The sequence below is a fragment of the Alligator mississippiensis genome, chromosome 1, assembly GCF_030867095.1.
Source record: "Alligator mississippiensis isolate rAllMis1 chromosome 1, rAllMis1, whole genome shotgun sequence".
NCBI lineage: Eukaryota > Metazoa > Chordata > Crocodylia > Alligatoridae > Alligator > Alligator mississippiensis.
Window position 1 is genome coordinate 47,717,133 of NC_081824.1, and position 19,299 is coordinate 47,736,431.

Sequence of the window (19,299 nt, forward strand, 5' to 3'; positions counted from 1 at the left end):
GCAGGTCCAGGATTTCAAAAAGGGGTTACAAGAGCAGCAACCCATGCTGCATGGGTAGTTTGTGTGACTTATGAGAGAGAGCTTTTAGTTTCTGCATCTTATAAACTGAGGAATCCATTGTCCTGTCTTTAAGTACTGTGAAGCAAGTAAGATAAAGTGTGCTAACTCTCCCCCTCCCTCCCCAATCCCAAGCTGTGAAGACTGGTAGTTAGTTATAGGTCTTTAAATGCCACTCATTCCAGAGACTGGGCTGGGCTTGCTGGCTCTACTGATAAAGTGGCAACAATGCAGCCTGGAAGGGCTACATATGTAAACGTCTGTGCCATTTTTTGCTTTGAGGGAGTCAAAAACCCACCACAAATGGAACTGCCTTAAATGAGATGTCTTTTTATAGTATTGCCAATCCCATGTCAAAAATCATGAGACAAACTCTTAAAAAAATCAAGAGATTTGGCATTGTAAATCATGAGATGCTATTTTTGAAGTGTGTGCATGTGGGGTGGGGGGAGTTATTTGTGAAGGTGTGGAGGGCTGTTGGGGTATGTGTGGGATTTGGAGTCTGAGGACGGTCCCTGCACACCCTGGCAGGATGTGGAGTACTGTGGGTCAGGAGTGAAAGGCAGCAGCAGGGCTGGGGGGCCTGTGGCTTGGGAGTGAGGGGCAGATACCAGCTGAGTGCTGTCTGTGTGTAAGTGGAGGGGAAGGTGTGGGAGGAGAGGAAAGAGGTGGAAGGCAGAAGAGATCAAGGTCCCTATGATGAAGAGGGATTGGGGAAGGAGCAGGGGCTGGGATGAATGGGGCACCAGGGTAGGTCATTCAGAGGTGCAGGGGAGCTGTGTGCACACCGGGGGAGGCATGGGGGGCATCTGCCCCCTGTGGGACAGAGATGAGCTGCCCACTGTGGGCTCGGGGCTGTGCACCCTGCTGCCTTTGCCCCAGGAGATCAGCCATGCAACGCCAGCATGCTTCCTACCACCGGGTGGGCAGGGATGCACTACACGATCAGTGTGCCCAGCAGGCAGCAATGGCATCGTGCAACTGAGCTCGAGCTCCTAGAGCAAAGGCAGCAGAGCACAGAGCCTCGACCCTGCAGCCTACCTCTGCCCAGTGGGGGGCACATGCCTCCCATGACTCCCCCAGGGGTGCGCACAGCTGTAGGGAGACACATCCCCACCACACCTCTGGATCACCCAGCCAAGCCCTGGAGCCCCATTCACCCCACCCCTGCTCTTACCCCACTCCCTCCCTCACCATGGGGGCTTCAGTCACCCCTCCCCCCAGCCCCTTCACCTTTACAGAATTACCAGCTGGGAAAATCCAGAGATTTGAGGGTTTGATCAGGAGATCATGAGTTAGAGTTATTTTGACTTAGAAATCGCAAGTCTCATGGTGTTTTCTTGACAGTTGGCATTACTGTGTTTACAGCCTTTGGGTTTTTGTGACTTGGAGGCAGATCCTGTTCCACTTGCTTTAGTCCCTTAAAAAAAAAAAATAAAAGTTCATGAACTTGTGTCACACTTATCTTAATTTTAAGGCTAAGTCACAAAAAAGCAACAAGTTGTAGTAGAACCAATCTACCTTTCACATTAACTATTTTACAAGGGACTCAAGCAGGCGAAATAGGATCTGACCCTTACTGTACTTGGCATTTCCTTTGTTTGTTCCTCTCAGTTAGATATACATATTGAGGAGAAATGCAAATAAATGCTCAGATGTCTCTCTATATACATTTTAGTTAAAAGTTCATTTCTTAAGAAACTGGTGGATTAAACCTTTGTACTTCCCAAAGGCTACCCACTCAATTTATTTCAATTCAGCAAAAAAATATCTGTTCAGTAATCAGATTTTATGAGTCTAGTGACCAGGATGATGCTTGAAACCCCATTGTGTTCCTGTTTTTTTCTCAGATTTTAAGACAGTTTTAAGGGAGTCCAGTTTTGTTTTCTTTTTATAGTTTCGCAAATCAGTCTGGGTTGATTAAGATTTCATACTTTTATAATGTATTACAAGCATTTTTTATTTAAAATTAGCCCGTGTATAAAATTGAAGTCATGAGAATAGCATTTAAAGGTAAAGTATTACATTACTGGGCATTTAGATTTTTTTTGGCATTTAAAATAAAATCTCATGACCCTAAATATTTTAACTTAAAGTTTTAACTTAGTATTGCCTGCCCAGTATTTTAAAACAGTTTAAGCACAGTATGTTTTCTGAATTGAATGTGGGAAGGCTGCCAGGGGAACTATAATGATTGGTTTTAACTCGTGATATATTGACCTTAACAAAGATTAATTACCCAGTGCTTGCAGGAAGATCTGGCTAACATTATTATGAAAGATACTTTTCAAGGATGTGTTGAATGCCTAGTACTCTCATTTGCCTATGCTCTGCTCAGCAAACTAATTCACGTATTAACTTTTGAAATATTATTATTAGTCATATGCAGATTTAGACCCGCCTTTTGCACTTAGACCTCTGGAGTTCACCAGTAGCCTCTGGAATGAGAGGGATTGTCATTCTACCAAAGCAGTTTGGCAGCTTCCCACTGAACATCTTAATCTGGAAAGGGGGCCTCATTTTCAAAAGGATTCTGGACTTGGTAGTTCCCATTTGGACAACCAAATAAACAACTGGATTATGAAAATAACTAAGTAATGTAATGACTTAGTGGTGGAGAAGCAGAGTGGGGATGACAAACTTCAGACAGAAAGGAACAAGGCTGAGAAATTTAGGAGTAGCAGTTGATGTATTCAGTAAAATGTCTGTACTAACGATTGTAGTGCTGACACAATACTGTAATGTTCAGTATAACGCTTACTGAGCAAACATTTTGAAACATAACTTAGTGGCAGAGTTTGATACGATTAGTCCAAAAGCTAAAAAAACCACTGCCACCATGTTATGCTTCAAAATATTTACTGAATAAATATAATTTTAAAAAAGGTGTCACTGCTTCAAGTAAAGCTTAGACTAATGAAACTTCACAAATTATCTGTTTTTTCTTTTTCATTTCCTTGTAACAAGTTACAGGTTACAGTAACAAGTTACCTGACAAATTTATTTAAAGAAGTCAGATAGCAAAGATGACTTTCATAGACACTTTCAACTAGTAACAATGCTATAGTGTAATGAAATCATTTACTGGTGCTCAGTAACACAATAAGGCCATTTTACAGTTTCAAATCAGTAAGTAAAGAAAGAAAATCCAAGGGACACTCCCAAAGTTGTTCAAAATGTTTCAACCATGTGTCACTTTTTCACTTACTGAATTGTAGGGATATCTAGAAAAGAAGGTAAGGATCACAGACTTTAACTGGAAAATGTGTTTAATTTTAAAACAGTTTTGGCAAGTGCTAAGCAAAACTCTCAAATTTGAACATAACTGGCTGCATTGTACTTCCTTATTTTTCAGAAGATGTGAATATTCTTTCAATTTACTGTATCTTTTCCTGGTAAAGATTTGAGAAAAAAATCTGTGTCAACAGGGAAAAGATCAATACCAATACAAATGTGTATGTGACTAATGAATACTAACATAATAAATTTGTTTTTAATACCTCTCAGTCTTAAACGTTCTAAAAAAGCAAAGAATACCTCAATACACTGCTTCAGAAACAAAAGAATAGACTCTGGCAGCAGTTGAAGCTGAAGTGAATAACCTCAATAGTCTCTTTCATAATTTAATTTGGACAAAAAATGTTGTTAACAGCAAGAGATCGGAATTTTTCGTTTCACATATATTTTTTTCCAAAGACGCATTACAGTTTGCTTCAGATCTTCTGTTTCTGAGATTCATTATGTATTCAAACTTTTTAACAGAATTCAGTTTCAGTCAAACTAGTGGGCATCAGCCGTCCATGAAAAATATGGAACGGTACCTGAAACCAATTAACTTTTAGAATTTTATTCAGATGAGTAGTGGTCACCTGTTTTGACAGGTGTGCTGCAAGATCAGTCCAAGTATACCACAAGTTAAGCCGTGCTCCTTCCCCCAGGTGCTGCTCTAATCCCCCTCACCTCCCCAGTCTGCTGCACGCCAAGCACAGCAGCTGCCCACCATGGATTGTCTGCCCCTGGTTTAGACCATTCTATCCTAATTTAGCATGAACCTTCATCTGTGGACATGCATACACTGTGAGCCATTTCAAAAAAGGAATGTTTCCAAAGGACAGCATCTGATAAGTGCTAGTTGTTGTTGTGTGTACAGTAAGCCCTGAATGATGGAATGTTAAAATTAGAGGGGGGGGTTGTTGCATTTGAATCATTCTCAGATCATTCGCACATAACAATTTGACAGTGCCGGCTGCTGCCCTCTTGAAACCAAGCATTTGTGTACCCACATCCCACATGCACACATCCCACATGCAAGCCAGTCAGAACCTCCACATCCCTGAGAAAACAAAGATACATGGCTGCAGGGTATGTGAAACTAAACTTTTCTTCCCAGAGTTGTTTACTTTCCAAACCATTGCTCACTACAAATACAATCAAACTTATTGAATCTAACTTTTATTAAGTGTTCTGTGCTGGGAGTAAATGTTTTCTAGATCTAAGCAATTTATTAATACATCAACTGGCTATTTAAGTGCCTACCTTTAAGTATCAATAGCTCTATGAAGTCAGTGCTCAGTAAGGCTACATGCATAAATTTAAACACATACTCTGGTACCTTGCTGCATACCTACATCATCTGCTGTTTATGGTGAAAAGTTATGACATCCATCCCCAGAAAGAGTAGGTGTTCTGTCCACCTCACTTTTTTCTTCCTGCTGATCGGGTGAGAACAGATTACCTTTGAAAAGGATTTTCCCATGAACTGTTAAGCTAGATGAGCCATTTTTCAAACAAAAAGGAACTTGTTTTCCAAGGATATCATTCTTTGTTCAGTCCAAGCAAACTTCTACTGATTTCTGTGGAAGTTATTCGAGCTTACTGATGTAGGGCAATGGACTTTCAGCTGTCATTTGTAATTGCTATTGTTAATTGCAATTTGAATTTTTATTATATTTTCTCCTTTTTTTTTTTTTGCTTTTTTACTTTTTTCCTGCTTTTTTTACTTTCACTGCTTTGTACTAGGAAAGACACAATAGAATAAGCTGGAAGAGTATGTAAGACTTGCAGTCATTAGGGCTGAATTGATGTTATTGTACAGGGGTACTTTTGAGATCTCTGGGGCACCATTTACAGATCTTGTCACCTTCATTCAGGAAAGGTATTGAAACAGGTAGCAGAGCTATGATGATCAGGGGAATCTGATCCTATTCAATAAGAGGAGACATGAAAGAATTTTGTTTGTTTAACCTAGCAAGACAAGAGTTCAAAGAAGGGGCTATGGTTGCTACCTATATCCGGAAGAGGGAAAATGCTGGGGATGGAAAAGGGTCATTTAAATTAAGATAATGCTGTGTCTGAGATTTAGCAGCCATTTCAACTATCATGCATAGGGCATTACTCTTGCATGTTTTAATTCCTAACACAGAGCAAGAAGTTATTCACAGGAAAGGCCTATTCCCCCAAATGGGTGACCTATGTGGCCTGGATCCAGTGTAGGTCTCAATTTAAAAAAAAGAAAGAAAGAAACCTGTTCACCCAGTGCTGAATTCTTCAATGTCACATACTCAGTGAGGATTAATAGACCACTCTTTAATCTGCCTTCGGGAGTATTGAACTGCCATGAATTTTAAATTGCAAGGGGAGCTGAAGAAGGATTGCTGCCATGTTGTTCTGTATTCCTTGTGTGAGGGTGCACAGTTACTATAGGGCAAATAACCACTCTCTTCATAAAAGCATACCTGGGTCAGTGAAAATTCATAAGTAAGGATTCTCGGACCCAGCATGGAATTTTAAAAATGTTTATGGGGGTTGCATGGGTATTGGGGCAATTCCCCTGTAATTTGAGTGGTTCGGGTTTAAGCCATTGCTCTACCAGATTCAGATAAGAAGTCTTAAACCTACATCTCCCAAGTCATAGGGGAATAGCTCAACCACCTGACTCTTACTTATTTTGGGGTAGAGTGTGTCTTGGTTTGTATATGAGAAATTTTGAAAGGCCTCATTTTGATCCCAACGAAGAATGAGAACCAATTTTGAAACCTGCACATTTTTCACTAAATAAAAATGTTTTCTGGTCAGACTTCACTGGCCCTAGCAGAGTCCTAATTTTATGGTTTTGGAAAGTATTTTTAAATACAAAATCTGTTGATTTGTGTTATGAAAAATAATAGCTTATATGGCTGTTTGGCTAATCAAAACTCATAGCTTCTCTTGCAATGCTCCTGTCCTATGGATAGATTGTATAGAAAGGCTCAAAGGTTATAGTTATCCCTAGTGGAATGGAAATGGGCAGAGAACAACTTAAACTGAGTAGGAAGGAAATTATCCTGTAAATGGAATTAATTATACTTAGTGATTGTAGTTTGAAAGTGTGGAAGCCCCTGAGTGCATTTGAAGTTGGAGTAGACAGTTATGTTCTATGAGGAGCTTCTGTCCAGGTGGAGGGCTGAGTAGTACAGCCACATTTCTAATTTTAGTATCTGGTTTCTGTAATGTTTAATGATTCACATAGTTATCAAAAGACATCTGCAGAATAAATGGATAATGATACTCAGCTCCTCAATCTTCTTCTTTTGAATCTATCTCTATATTGTACCTCTTGCTTCTATTACAAGCATTATTTGCTAAAGTATGATTCACAGAAGTGTGGAAACAAAATTAATTTGATTTAACTCTGTTAAATTAGATAATTTGCTGGACAACTAGCATGTTCTTACTATTCTCTTTTTAGTGTTACTCTTTAATTTTTTTAATTTCCTACACAACCCAATCCCTTTTGCACTACTGCTGAGCATCAGATTGTATAGGTTGCTTTTATTTGTATATTAGTAGTATTTAAGTCCAGTTCAGTTCACCTTTTCTACATCTACGCTGTTTTTTGTTGTTGGTTTTTTAGGACTTGCAGTATTAAAACATGTGCTGACACCACGCGTGAAAGCAACTTATGTTGCCATTGATGCAATGAAGACCTACTTAGATGCAATTTATGATGTTACAGTAGCATATGAAGGTACTGTGGACCACAAAGGGCAAAGAAAAGTAGCACCATCTATGACTGGTGAGTTGATATTACTTGTATGTACATACTCTTGTGAAATATAGGACAAAATAGAAAGTACAGCTCTAGCAGGTTTCCAGCGATCTGATGATATATAATGCACATAAAGCTGATGGATCCAACCTAAAAATACTTCTACATAGGAGGAAATATTTGATTTAAAACATCTCTAGGGGCTCCTACACCTAGGCATGATGATTACCCCTCTGTTCAAGGAGTATTCCTATGGCCAAGTCATCTCTATGTCCTGATATTCCCAGGCAGTTATAATGACCTCTTGAGGCATTAGCAAACAAGTGATACTAATCTTCAGGTTTGTTCTGGCTTCAGGATTGAGAGGTTATAAAAGTGGCTGTAAGCTACCTCTCTTCCTCTCAAGTTTGTCTCTCAAGTGTGTTATGCTAGAGGTCTGTCCATGCTTTGTGTTAGGTATTTTATACAGGTGAGAGAGGAAATAATGTGCTTATTGTTTGTAATTATTATTTGACATTCATTTGCAAGAGAGAGAATGTGCTTTCTTTATTTGTACTTTTAAAGAAAAGTATGAAAATATTTATTCATACTTAAAGAATGAAAATATTTTATGCAAACTAGCTTTACTTCTTTGCTATTAAAATATGAAAAGAAAACAATTAAAGATTGAGGATGAACTGGAGCAGATTTTTCTAATAAAATAACTAGAAATAGTTCTGACTGGCAACCATATTAAAGTGCCAGGATATTTTCTTTTAGGAACTTCATTTGTTAACTTATTAGCAGTATTTCAAATTACTTTCAGGGTGCTTTTACTTGTTCTTCAGCAGCAAAGTAATATTCACTGTAATACCTGATGTTCTTTAACTGTTGTTTTCTGTCAGTATGTTAGTCTTACCTTGCCTGCCAACTGCAAGGCTTTTTAGACTTCAGAGTTCACTTTAACACTGTTGCTTTTTCAATTCTATTAGGTACATAAATATTCATACAAGTTACCAGTCTTAACTGTTAGAACTAAACCATGGAAATACTTCTGTTCCTAAACAGCTAACTCTGTGGAAGCTAGAGTGGCTTATTTATGTTACAGTTTGCATAAGCATTAGGAGTGACCCTGCATGCACATTTTTCAAAATTGACCAATGTTTTTTCCTGGTATACTTTATATACAAATATGTTTTTTAAATTTTGTTACAGGCAACCCTTCCTTACTCTTCTAGCATGTAAGAATAACATGGGTATCAATAGATAGAATTCAGGTCACCTGTTCTTATGTTATTCCATTTTTCTTGGACATGTCTGATAAGATTTTAGATATTTAAGTACACCTCACGTATTTGTTCAATTCTAACATGTTTTAAGAATTTGCTGAGCTTTCAGCTAAGATTTATTTTTCTCTCTTATAAAATAAAATCCTAATAAACAGTAGTATTATTATTATTATTATTATAATACCTCTTTATTAGTAGCATTCTGGATAAGATCCAGAGAAGTAATTTAAGTGTTTCCTGCTTAGGCACTATAGCACCTAAAATATATATATTTCTGGCCTCAAAGCTGAAGGTGTTTAAAATGCCTCCCTGGATCTTGGCGTCTCAGCCTAGCTGTGTGGACCGGTTGAGAACTGACTACTGTCTCTTAAATTAGGAGTTCTTATTGCACTGCAGCTTTCCCAGATTTTTTTAAAATAGCTTTCTGCTCTGATAAAAAATCAGTTCCTGTTTCTATGACTGTTGCAATAGAAATCAAACAGCCATAGGGTTTTTTTGTTTTGTTTTGCTCTATTTTTCCCCTTAATTATTATAAGCCAGGATTTCTTTTTGATTTGTTAAGGTTGGGGGGGGGAGGGTGTTTTTTTGGTTTTGGTTTTGCTTTGCATCTTGGAGATTCTAGCAACAGTCTATATGTGGATTTTATTTATTTATTTATTATAAAAACTGATTCCTGTTGTAGTTCTGGGAAGTCTAATTAACATTTATTTGAAATTAATATCTTGAATATTTCAGTTCAGCTATGCTAATTTTATATTTAATTCTATTAATTTTTTATGTGTATGAGCCTAAATTTACTCTGTGTGTATGTGTGTGTGTGTGTGCAGTTTAATATTGGAATATTTTATGGAATATCTTGTGTTCCAGCAGTACTGCATAATTTTATGGTGATAGAGAATCTCTCCAACTGGATCATTCAACCATGTAATGAATTTAAATGCTTATTGCCACAGTCCTAACTCTCATTGACAGTAAAATGAATAACACGTGAATATATAACTAACCAATTGCTGATGACAAAGTAGTTGCAGCTGTTCAAAACATTCCAGATCATATTTGATCCAATAAGAGATCACCCACAAAAATCTTTACTTCTTGCATATTTCCTGGGCCATCATAGCCATAGCATCATGCCAGCACAATGTCTACATCATTCTATTAATTTTTTAAGAAAGATAAAGTTGGCATTTCTTTTTCAGTTTAGCAGCTTTGATTAGAATTTACTGCTTGGAAAACAGTTTTGATAACTTCAAGTATACTTGTGACTTCCAAACCATTACCACTGTCTTCATTATCCACTAATTTCTTAGGGGCTCCCACTTTCTGAAATGTATCTTTAATAGGAAATTATAATTCTAAACTTATATATCACTTCTTATATAGAATAAATTTATTATACTTCACAAAATAAGCTTAACACTTTCATTTAAACTTTAACATCTACTAGCTTTATCATAACTTCACACAGTTGCAAGCTCTTATATTCTAGTAAAAATGTCAGTACCTTATTTAGAATAAAATGAGTATGTTTAAGTCATAGAAACAGTTCACATTAATAATTTCATATTAATAATTAAGAATTATTAGTGGTAAAATAAGAATGGTGGAACCAGACATCTCCGGTGTCTGTTATTCCAGTCTATCTATTCAATTGCCCAATAACACTTCTCTTTAATAAACAAATAACTGCATTGTATGTATTATCACCTAATATGTTACTTTGGATAGTAAAAAAAGAAAAATAGAGAACTGATCATTTTTTGGACAATGGTCCAAACAAGGATTATTTTCTGTCCTTCCAATTTTTTCCTAAATGCTGTTTCACTCTGTATTAAATTTTATCAACAGTCTAAGAAGTTAGATAAAATTTTCCTTAGGAAAGTCATGCGGTTTGGCCTTCTCAGGTTACACTTTAAAAAGTGCTATAGGAACTTTTATATCCACCCAACCACAATTTCAGATCACTTATTCTAGAACCAGTTTTGACAGCTGAATAAATTCCTGAAAATTCTTTTTCATAGTAGTTAGGGGTCAGAAGGGACCTGAATAGATCATCTAATCTAACCCCCCGCCACTAGGTAGAGGACACGCTGGGATCACATGAACCCAGACAGGTGTTCATCCAACCTCTTTTTTAATTTACCCAAGGTAGGAGCGAGGACCACTTCCCTAGGAAGTTGGTTCCAGATCCTGGCTACCCTAACAGTGAAATAGTGCCTCCTAATCTCTAACCTGAACCTATTCTCTAGCAGCTTCTGGCCATTGTTCCTCATCACCCCAGGTGGTGCTGAGGAGAATATGGCTCTTCCTATTTGCTGCTGATCTCCCCTAACGAGTTTGTAGGCAGCCACCAAATCCGCCCTCAGCCTCCACTTGCCGAGGCTGAACAGGTTCAGGTCCCTCGGCCTCTCCTCATAGGGCCTGCCCTTTTGCCCTCCAACCAAGCAAGTGGCCCTCCTCTGAACCCTCTCAAGGCAGGCCACATCCTTCTTAAAGTGCGGCGCCCAGAACTGGATGCAGTACTCCAGCTGAGGCCGGACCAGTGTCATGTAGAGGGGGGAGTATCACCTCTCTGGACTGGCTTGAGGTGCATCTTTGGATGCATGACAAGGTGTGGTTGGCTTTGCTGGCTGCAGTCTGGCATTGGCGGCTCATGTTCATCTTGGAGTCAGTAATGACTCCGAGATCCCTTTCCGCCTCTGTGCTCACAAGGGGGGAGCTCCCTAGCTTGTATGTATGCTGTGGATTCCTTCTCCCCAGGTGCAGCACCCTGCATTTATCTACATTGAACCCCATCCTATTACCATCCACCCACTTCTGTAGTCTAAGTCTAATTGCAGCCTCTCTCCCTTCGAGCATGCCTACCTCTCCCCACATCTTGGTGTCACCGGCAAACTTGGACAACGTGTTTTCCACCCCCTCGTCCAAGTTGCTGATGAAGATGTTGAACAGCGTAGGTCCCAGAACCGAGCCCTGGGGGACCCCACTGTTCACATCCTGCCAGGTCGAATACGACCCGTCCACCACCACTCTCTGGGTGCACCCCATCAGCCAATTTTTGACCCATCCAACTGTGTAGGCATCAGTGCCACAGTCGCTCAGTTTATTAATGAGATTGGGGTGAGAGACAGTGTCAAAGGCCTTCTTAAAGTCCAGAAGGACTACGTCCATGGCGACACCATCATCCAGGGATTTAGTTACCTGGTCATAAAAGGCCGTCAGGTTGGTCTGGCAGGACCTGCCTTTGATGAACCCATATTGATTTCCCCTGGGCATGATCTCGCTTGCTGGCCCCTCACAGATGTGCTCCTTAATGATTTTTTCAAGGATTTTCCTCAAGACCGATGTGAGGCTTATGGGCCTATAGTTTCCCGGGTCCTCCTTCCTCCCTTTCTTATAGATGGGGGCCACATTAGCTAGTTTCCAGTCTCTGGGCACCTGGCCCGTGGACCACGATTGCTCATACAGCTGGGCCAGGGGCACAGCAATGACCCCCGCCAGCTCCCTCAACACCCGTGGGTGGAAGGCATCAGGGCCCGCAGATTCGAAAACATTCAGCCCTTCCAGATGATCCCCAACTACTTCTGCACAGACTACTAACTGCTTTTTGCTCTTTTTAATCCTTCTTTGTCACTAGCTATTTTTATTCAAAGTTTATGACTGGCACATATGGGTATTCCGCACTATTTATGTCGAACTGCCAAATAAATGCCACCTATTTCTGTTAAAAACTTCAGACAAAATATGCAAAGATGAAAATATGAGTTCAGTGGTCAGATATCAAAACAAGAACCTGAATTATGTTAAGGTGACTTCAACTTTTTATTAGAAACTGAACTGAACATAGACTTGTATACATAACCAACAAAAGGTAAGACCTTTCAGCAAGTGGAATATTAGCAACTGGAACTGGATTTGAAGCAATGACCTTATGGCAAAAGGCTATGTACTATACCAGAAGTAAACAATGTTTTTGGCTGGAATGTCAAAAAAACCACAGTGTCTACCTTGTAAGGTATTTAGCCTCCCCATAGCCACCCCTCCCAGTGCCGCCACCTGCCCCGTGTATCTGAGCCCACAAAGGTGCGGCGCTTCCAGAAGGGGCAGCACCAGCCTCTTCCCAGTGGGAAGGGGTGGGGCTGGGGTAGGCTCAGCTGAGCAGGCGGGCAGTGGTGGTGCTGGGGGGGTGGGGAAGCCTCTCAGCTCAGCCCAGCCCAGCCCAGCCCTGCCATTGGGAAGAGGCTGGTGCCATCCCAGCTCTGGAGCCCTGGCATCAGCTCTGTACCACCGGCAGGTGTACATGTGTTTTAGACTGGATGGTGGGGGAGGGACCAGGGTTGCACTTCCTCAGGCTCCTCTCCCGCTGTCTGCTCTGAGGCGCACGTGCACCTGCCAGAGGTATGGAGCTGATGCTGGGGCTCCATACCCCAGCGCAGCAATTTTAGCCTCCCAGGCTCTGGGAAGCTGCTGCCAGCCGTGGGAACAGCCCAGGCTGGTGGACTGCTGAGCAAAATGGCCTTGTGTACCATGTTCTGGCACACGTGCCAGGGGTTACCAACCACTGTACTATAGTGTCACTTAGAAGTGAAACATAAAGAAGTGATTTAGGGTTTTTGTACACATGCTTGCACTGCAGCACCAGGCACTTTTAAAAGTGCCTGGCACTGCAGCACATACATTTGTATAAATGACAAAATGTGTGTCAGCGCTGAGAAAATGGCGGCAGTGTGCTCCTGAACTAAAATACATTGAAGGTGTTTTAATTCAAAAGCACGCTGCTGCCATTTTCTTGGTGCTGATGCGTATTTTGCTATTTATACAAATATATGTGACACAGCACCAGGTGCATCAGCTTGCGTGCAGAGCAGACAAATGTATGTGTATAAATGCCTTTTGAATAAACAAAACTCACATTTGGAAGGCACCAGCTGGACATCAAAATATTTAAATAGTAATGAAATATTTTATTCTTGAGTTACACGAGTCTAATTTGAGAAGTCTAATTTTAAAGCCTAAAATAGAAGTATGTAAAATTCACAGGCCCTAAAACCGTTGACCCAAGTGACTTGCATAAGGCCTCAAAGTAGATATTAACTCAGGGGTGGGCAAAATACGGCCTGTGGGCTGGATCGGGCCCACGAGGCCATTCTATCCAGCCCATGGGGCCCCTAAAAAATTTAGAAAATTAATATTTATCTGTCTTTGGTTCCTATAAAAAATGACAGGAACCAGGGACAGTAGGACCCAGGGGAAGCCCGGTAGGCTCCCGCAAAAGCAGGGCCTGCCCAGCCCCACCCCCCCAGCTGGAAGTCCCAGCAGGGGCTTTTGGCCTGGGACCATGTGGATGCACCAGTGTTGGAAACTTAGGTAAGGGGGTAGGGGGGAAGGGCAGGGGAGGATCGCGGGCAGGAAAGGAGCCCGGGGAAAAGCTGCCCCTCCCCTGCCCCCTGGCTGGTGCTCCCTGCTGCAGCCACTTGCAGCCCAAGCAGGGTTGTCCTGAGCAGACATGGGCAGCCCCACGCAGGACGTGAGTGGCTGCTGTGCAGGGCACTGGCCACAGGGTGGGAGAGGGGCTGCTTTTCCCCAGGCTCAGTACCAGCTTGTAACCCACCCCCGCTGCCAGCCTGGGCCCTGTGCCAGCTCCTGGCTCACCTGTCGGGGCTGCGTGCGATGGCAGCAGCTTCGGCCTGCCCGCTTGCCACGCTGGGCAGTGTTTGCTGCTGCCGCCGTGCACAGCCCCAATGGACGAGCCTGGAGCTGGCGCAGGACCCAGGCAGCAAGGGTGGGTTACAAGTTGGTGCTGAGCGCGGGGGAAAATGGCTGCAGCAGGGACTGCCGGCCACGGGGCAGGGGAGGGGCCGCTTTTCCCTCATGCTCAGCACCAGCTTGTTCCCTGCCAGGGAGCAGGGTCTGGGGCTGCACACTGCCCCCTGCCTGTACCATGGGGCTGGGGCGTACTGGGAGTGAGCAGGTGCCTGGGGCATACACCGGTGCCCCAGGGCCAGCACCAGCAAGGCCCAGAGCAGAGCGGCAGGAGTACAGGGTCCCGGCCAGCAGGGGCTTGATGGAGCCGGGCCAGTGCCCCCCCTCTCCCTGCTGGTACAGCCCAGCCCGGCTCCACAGACCCCTGCCAGCCTGCACCCCACTCTGGGCCCCACCAGCACTGGCCCTGAGACATTGGTCCCAAGATGGTGACCAAGGGGCGGGGCTACCCATGCGGCCCTCAACAGCTTTCCAAAACTGGGTAAGCGGCCCTCCACCTGAAATAATTGCCTACCCCTGCATTAACCTATTGTTACAACTCAGAGGGTCCTGTATTATTCCAGCCCTGGGCTCAAAATACTAGACCAGGGGTTGGCAACGTTTTTGAGTGGAGTGCCAAAAACACCTATAACCTTGACTTGTAAGATGCTTGTATACCAGGGGCAGACGGTGGGGGAGCTGCAAGGGGCCCAATCCTTTTTCTGGTAATACAGCCCCTGCCATCTGCCCCGAGGCACGCGTGACAAGTAAAATGTCTTGTGTGCCATACTCTGGCACCCATGCCTGGGGTTGCCTACCCCTCTACTAGATCATGTTACATGATAAAGAAAAAGTATAAGTCAGGCAGGCATAAAACTAAGCAAATAACGGTGCAGTAAAAAAATCGTTCTAACAAGTGCTTAGATTGTTGAAGAAAAGGAGACATGGCTGAATTAAATGCTGTGGTAATTCTGAATTTAAACTAGTATGATATTTTATTTGTAATATTTGTTTTTCAGGAAAATTTTCTTCAGTCACTTATTTGCATCATGCTGCTTTTCAGAAAGGACACTGTACTGTTAACAGTAGTTATGATTATTGACTTCCTTTCCTGTGATTATCGCTAAACAGTGAAATTTCAGGCAATGAACTAACAGAGTCCTTTGGTTCTTAAACAGTGGCATACGTTTTTTGTGAAGAATTAAGACTTTTAGATATGAAAGTAAAATTTTTTTGAGAGAGAAGAAATTTCCATAGGAAAATTTGGGAGATTCTATTTGTGTTTGTTACCATTTGAGAGCCACCTAAATCTGTTTCTTTCTAGTCTTTCTGAGCTTATCACTGCAGATGTCAGAGCTTGTTTTTAAAAAGCTAAGTTGGAGCTGAATTTTACAGTTATTTCTCTCTCCACCTAGAATTTGGGTGTTAGCTCCATTTGTAACAACCACTGTTTCTCCAAATGTTGAAATGAATTTGGGTATTAGCAATTATATTCTTTGAGAGTTTAGGACAGGAGGTATACAGTGATCAGACAAACTTGTTGGCAATAGCAACCCAACATTAGAGAGAATTTTAAAAGAACAGTCTACATGTATGCCGAAGTCTTTTTCATGATGGTGATAAAAGCAGGCCTGACTTCTTTGGATATTGGCAGCCTGGTCCTCTTGTCAGTCTGGTTTGTTTGAACAGCTGCAGCCTCTCTCAAGAGGATGCAATTTTATTATCAAGCCTAAGTTCTTTTGCTCATCTGTGTTCATGGACCTTGTCTGCATTGATTCAAATCAGTTTTGCAGACTTGCTGCAGGCAACACAAAAGCATCATGACAAATAGTCCTGGCGTTGTCCCGTAACAACAGTTGATCATCTGCTTGAGATAGGGATACCCTGAGCTGGTCCTTTACTCCCTACCTGTTTTCCAAGGCAGTTACCTATTGAGTTAAACCAAAATATTCATATAGAAAATATGCCACTCACTAGGCTAACCTACAGTGTTTATAAATTATTAAAGAAAAGCTTCAAATTCATCTTCTACCATAGATCTATAAAGTGCAAGGCAGCCCCAACCAGAATATCGTGAACAGTAGTTTTGCACACTAGCTTTATTAATGGGAGTAGAACTATATTAATGAGTTGCTACAGCTGAGCGAATAAGCACTGCTACTCAGCAAAAATAATTACACAGCCCTACTTCTGAGCTGCTTCATTCTGTAGATGTGTCACCAGGATGGCTGCATTAGAAGAGAACATTCGCTGTATGGATTTGGTCTTTCCCACAAAATGGAAGGGTTTGTTTCAGTGAACAGGCCCTTTGGGTGCAGTTTTTTGTCAAATATTGTGTTGCAGAGGCTGTGGAATGGGGTGGGCCACCCAGGCCATGGGCCAACCAACATTTAGCACGACGATTCAAACACAGCCCCACTCCCTGCCTCCCTCCCTCACGCACAGCAGCAGCCACGCTCTGCCACCTGCAGACCCGCCAGGAGAGAAGTATGACAGCCCCCTCCAGCCAGTGCATCGGGTCCTGCTCCAGTGCATTGACTGCAGGGGGCTGTCACTTCCCTCTTGGTGGGGCTGTGGAGCATGGCTGTGGCTGCATGTGTGAGGAGGCAGGTAGGGAGTGGGGCTGTGTCTGAATCACCGTGCTAAACATCGGTCAGGCCATGGCCCGGGTGGCCCACCCTGTTCCATGGCCTCTGTTGTGTTGTTTCAGCTAGACCAGTGATTCCCAAGCTTTGTAGATCAGTGAACCATTGTTAACTCTCAAAATTTCTTGTGAGCTACCACATTCTTTTACCATTAAACTGTTAACATGGAGAGAGAGCAATGCAAACCACAGTTGGAAAACTGAGATAAATAGCTTGCATTAACCCTTTCTGCTATCCAGTTTCCTGCATTAAAAGCATTGTAGAAAAGCACTATATGCTACTTACCCTTTTGTAAGAGCAAAAACTATTTAAAGCCTCAAACTCTAGATCTTCATATATTTGGGAACATCTATAGTATTTCTTAAAGAAACTTCTGAATTTCAGGATCTTTTTAAGCTGCTTTTTTTTTTGTCTTAATATTTTAAAGGTTTCACAATTAATTTAACTTTAATCTCTTTGATTCTCCCTGGAGGTCAACTTTGTCACAATGCGCTACTTGCATGTGCTAGTTGTGTTGCTTTTCATTGGCTAGCGTTCTAATGGAACACCCCTGTGTTCCTTGGGGGTGCATAGAGACATTCAGGGAAGTTAGATCACATTTAAAATGGCCACCTAATCTAGTATAGTTTGCCCAGGTGCAGACCTAACACTTAGACCAAGGTTTGGCAACCCCCAGCATGCGTGCCATTAGTGGCACGCAGAGACATTTTTCCCCGAGAGGCACACAAAGAAACTGTTTATTTTTTTTTTTTTAAGCTGCTGCTCCGGGCTATGCAGCCACAGGTCCCAGCACCGTGGCAGGCACCAGGGCAGAGCCAGAAGAATGCAGGCAGAGAGGCTGTCTGTGCTCTACTGCCCCCACCCCTTGTTCCCACGCTGTACCCTCCAGCCCAGCTGGCCCTTTGAGGGAGCTGCCCAGGCAGGCAGATGCCCTGTCCCACCCAGGGCAGCACTGAGGTTCTGAGTGCTTGGGCTGGATGGTTGGGACAGGGTCTGGGTGGCATGGGGGGAGGCGCCGCAGGCAAGCCAGCCCAGTTGGGCCCTTAGAAAGGTGGGGGCTTGGCAGGAAGTGAGGGCAGCCCTGGGGCTCTGCAGGCTTGAGCTGTGGTGAGCGAGCAGGCGGGGGTGCCCAGCGGCGCCTGTGGTTGGGCATGGCCCAGCCCGCGCATCTCCTCAAGGATGGGCCGCAGCCACCCCGTGTGTATGGGGATGCTGCCTGGCTGGGGCAGGATGCAAGGCTCGGGGGGCTTCCCTCTCTGGGATCAGCCTTCCTGCATGCTGGGCACAGTGCAGGCAGGGCAGAGCCATCCCCGGTGCAGGGGCCTGGCCTTGGGAGCCCCCTGGCACCTGGGAACAGCCACCATGGCTGCCTCATCCTACCTGGGTCCCAGCTTTGCCCACCTGCAGCTCCCCTCAAGGGGCCAGGGCTGGGGCAGGCACTGCACAGAGGTGCTGCGCTGCAGGCTCCTGGCTGGCTCGGCCCTGAGCACCAGCTGCGGCAGCTGTTTCCAGAGCCCAGGGAACAGCCTGTGGCTGCAGCTCCCGCTCCCACTATACCTGGCACACACAGAGACCAAGCAGGAGCCCCCTGAGCCCTGCGTCCTGCCCCAGCCAGGCAGCGTCCCTTTGTGGGCAGGGTGGCTGCACCCCATCCCCGCGGAGCTGCGCAGGCCAGCTGGGCCCCACCTCGAGTGCTGCTGGGTGCCCCACTGTGGCCCAAGTAGCGGAGCCCTTGAGCAGCCCCCGCTCCCCACCTGACACCAGCTCTCTTTCTTTTTTTTTTTTTTTTTTTTTTTTTACAGTAAATGCAACATTAAGGATTACTCACTGTATTAAATATGCAGAGCATCCTGCCATGTACCCTCTCTGCCCCAGTTTTGTTTTTGTGGTATGCTGGCACTCTGGCACCTTACAAGGTAGACATTGTGGTTTTTTCGGCACTCTGGCCAAAAACCGTTGCCTACCCCTGACTTAGATCCTTAGTTAGGTCAATCCAAGTGTGAACTGTACAGAAGTTTCAGGAAGCTTGTGTCGGTCCAAAATGGCTGACCTGATTTAAATTAATCCCACCTCCAAGGTAGTATAACTTAGATTGGGTTGGCCATTTTTAGACCTGTCTAAGTGTCCCGAACTTCCATACAGTTTCCAGCACAGCCCTGGGGTTGGGAAAGCCCAGCTGCTGACCCAGGGCTGCACTTCTCCTACAGTCCCCTGGCACTGGACTACTTTTAGCCCTCTGGCCACTTGCCACACTCCCAAATGGACAGCTTGCAACCCCCTACACTGCAGATTAGACAGCTCCCCCAAAACCCACCAAACCCCCCATCCCACAAGCTGCTCCCAGTGCCAATTTTATCAGCATTTGCTAATGCCAGGAGCCGAAGAAGTCCCAATGTGGAGGAGGGATGAAGGGTAGGTTTGGTGGCAGGTGGGGTGAGAGGTTGTTCATCTGGGGGTTGGGGGGTGGGGGTTGGGAGCTAAACATAACCTTTTGTCCTGGGTGGTAGGGGAGAGACAGCCCCATCCCCCCAAGCTTCCCCATGGACCCTGTGAGCCCCCC

At 43.7% G+C, this 19,299-nt stretch overlaps 1 protein-coding gene across 2 annotated transcripts in view; it reads left to right on the forward strand.

Moving 5' to 3' along the window:
• The window catches only part of AGPAT5 (1-acylglycerol-3-phosphate O-acyltransferase 5), a 105,727-nt gene that overhangs the window by 68,208 nt on the left and 18,220 nt on the right, over positions 1-19,299 (forward strand). For both annotated transcript variants that reach the window (XM_006262403.4, XM_019488433.2), the window contains exon 6: positions 6,950-7,111. In XM_006262403.4, coding sequence (XP_006262465.2) covers positions 6,950-7,111 — 162 coding nt within the window. The remainder of the gene's footprint in view (positions 1-6,949; positions 7,112-19,299) is intronic.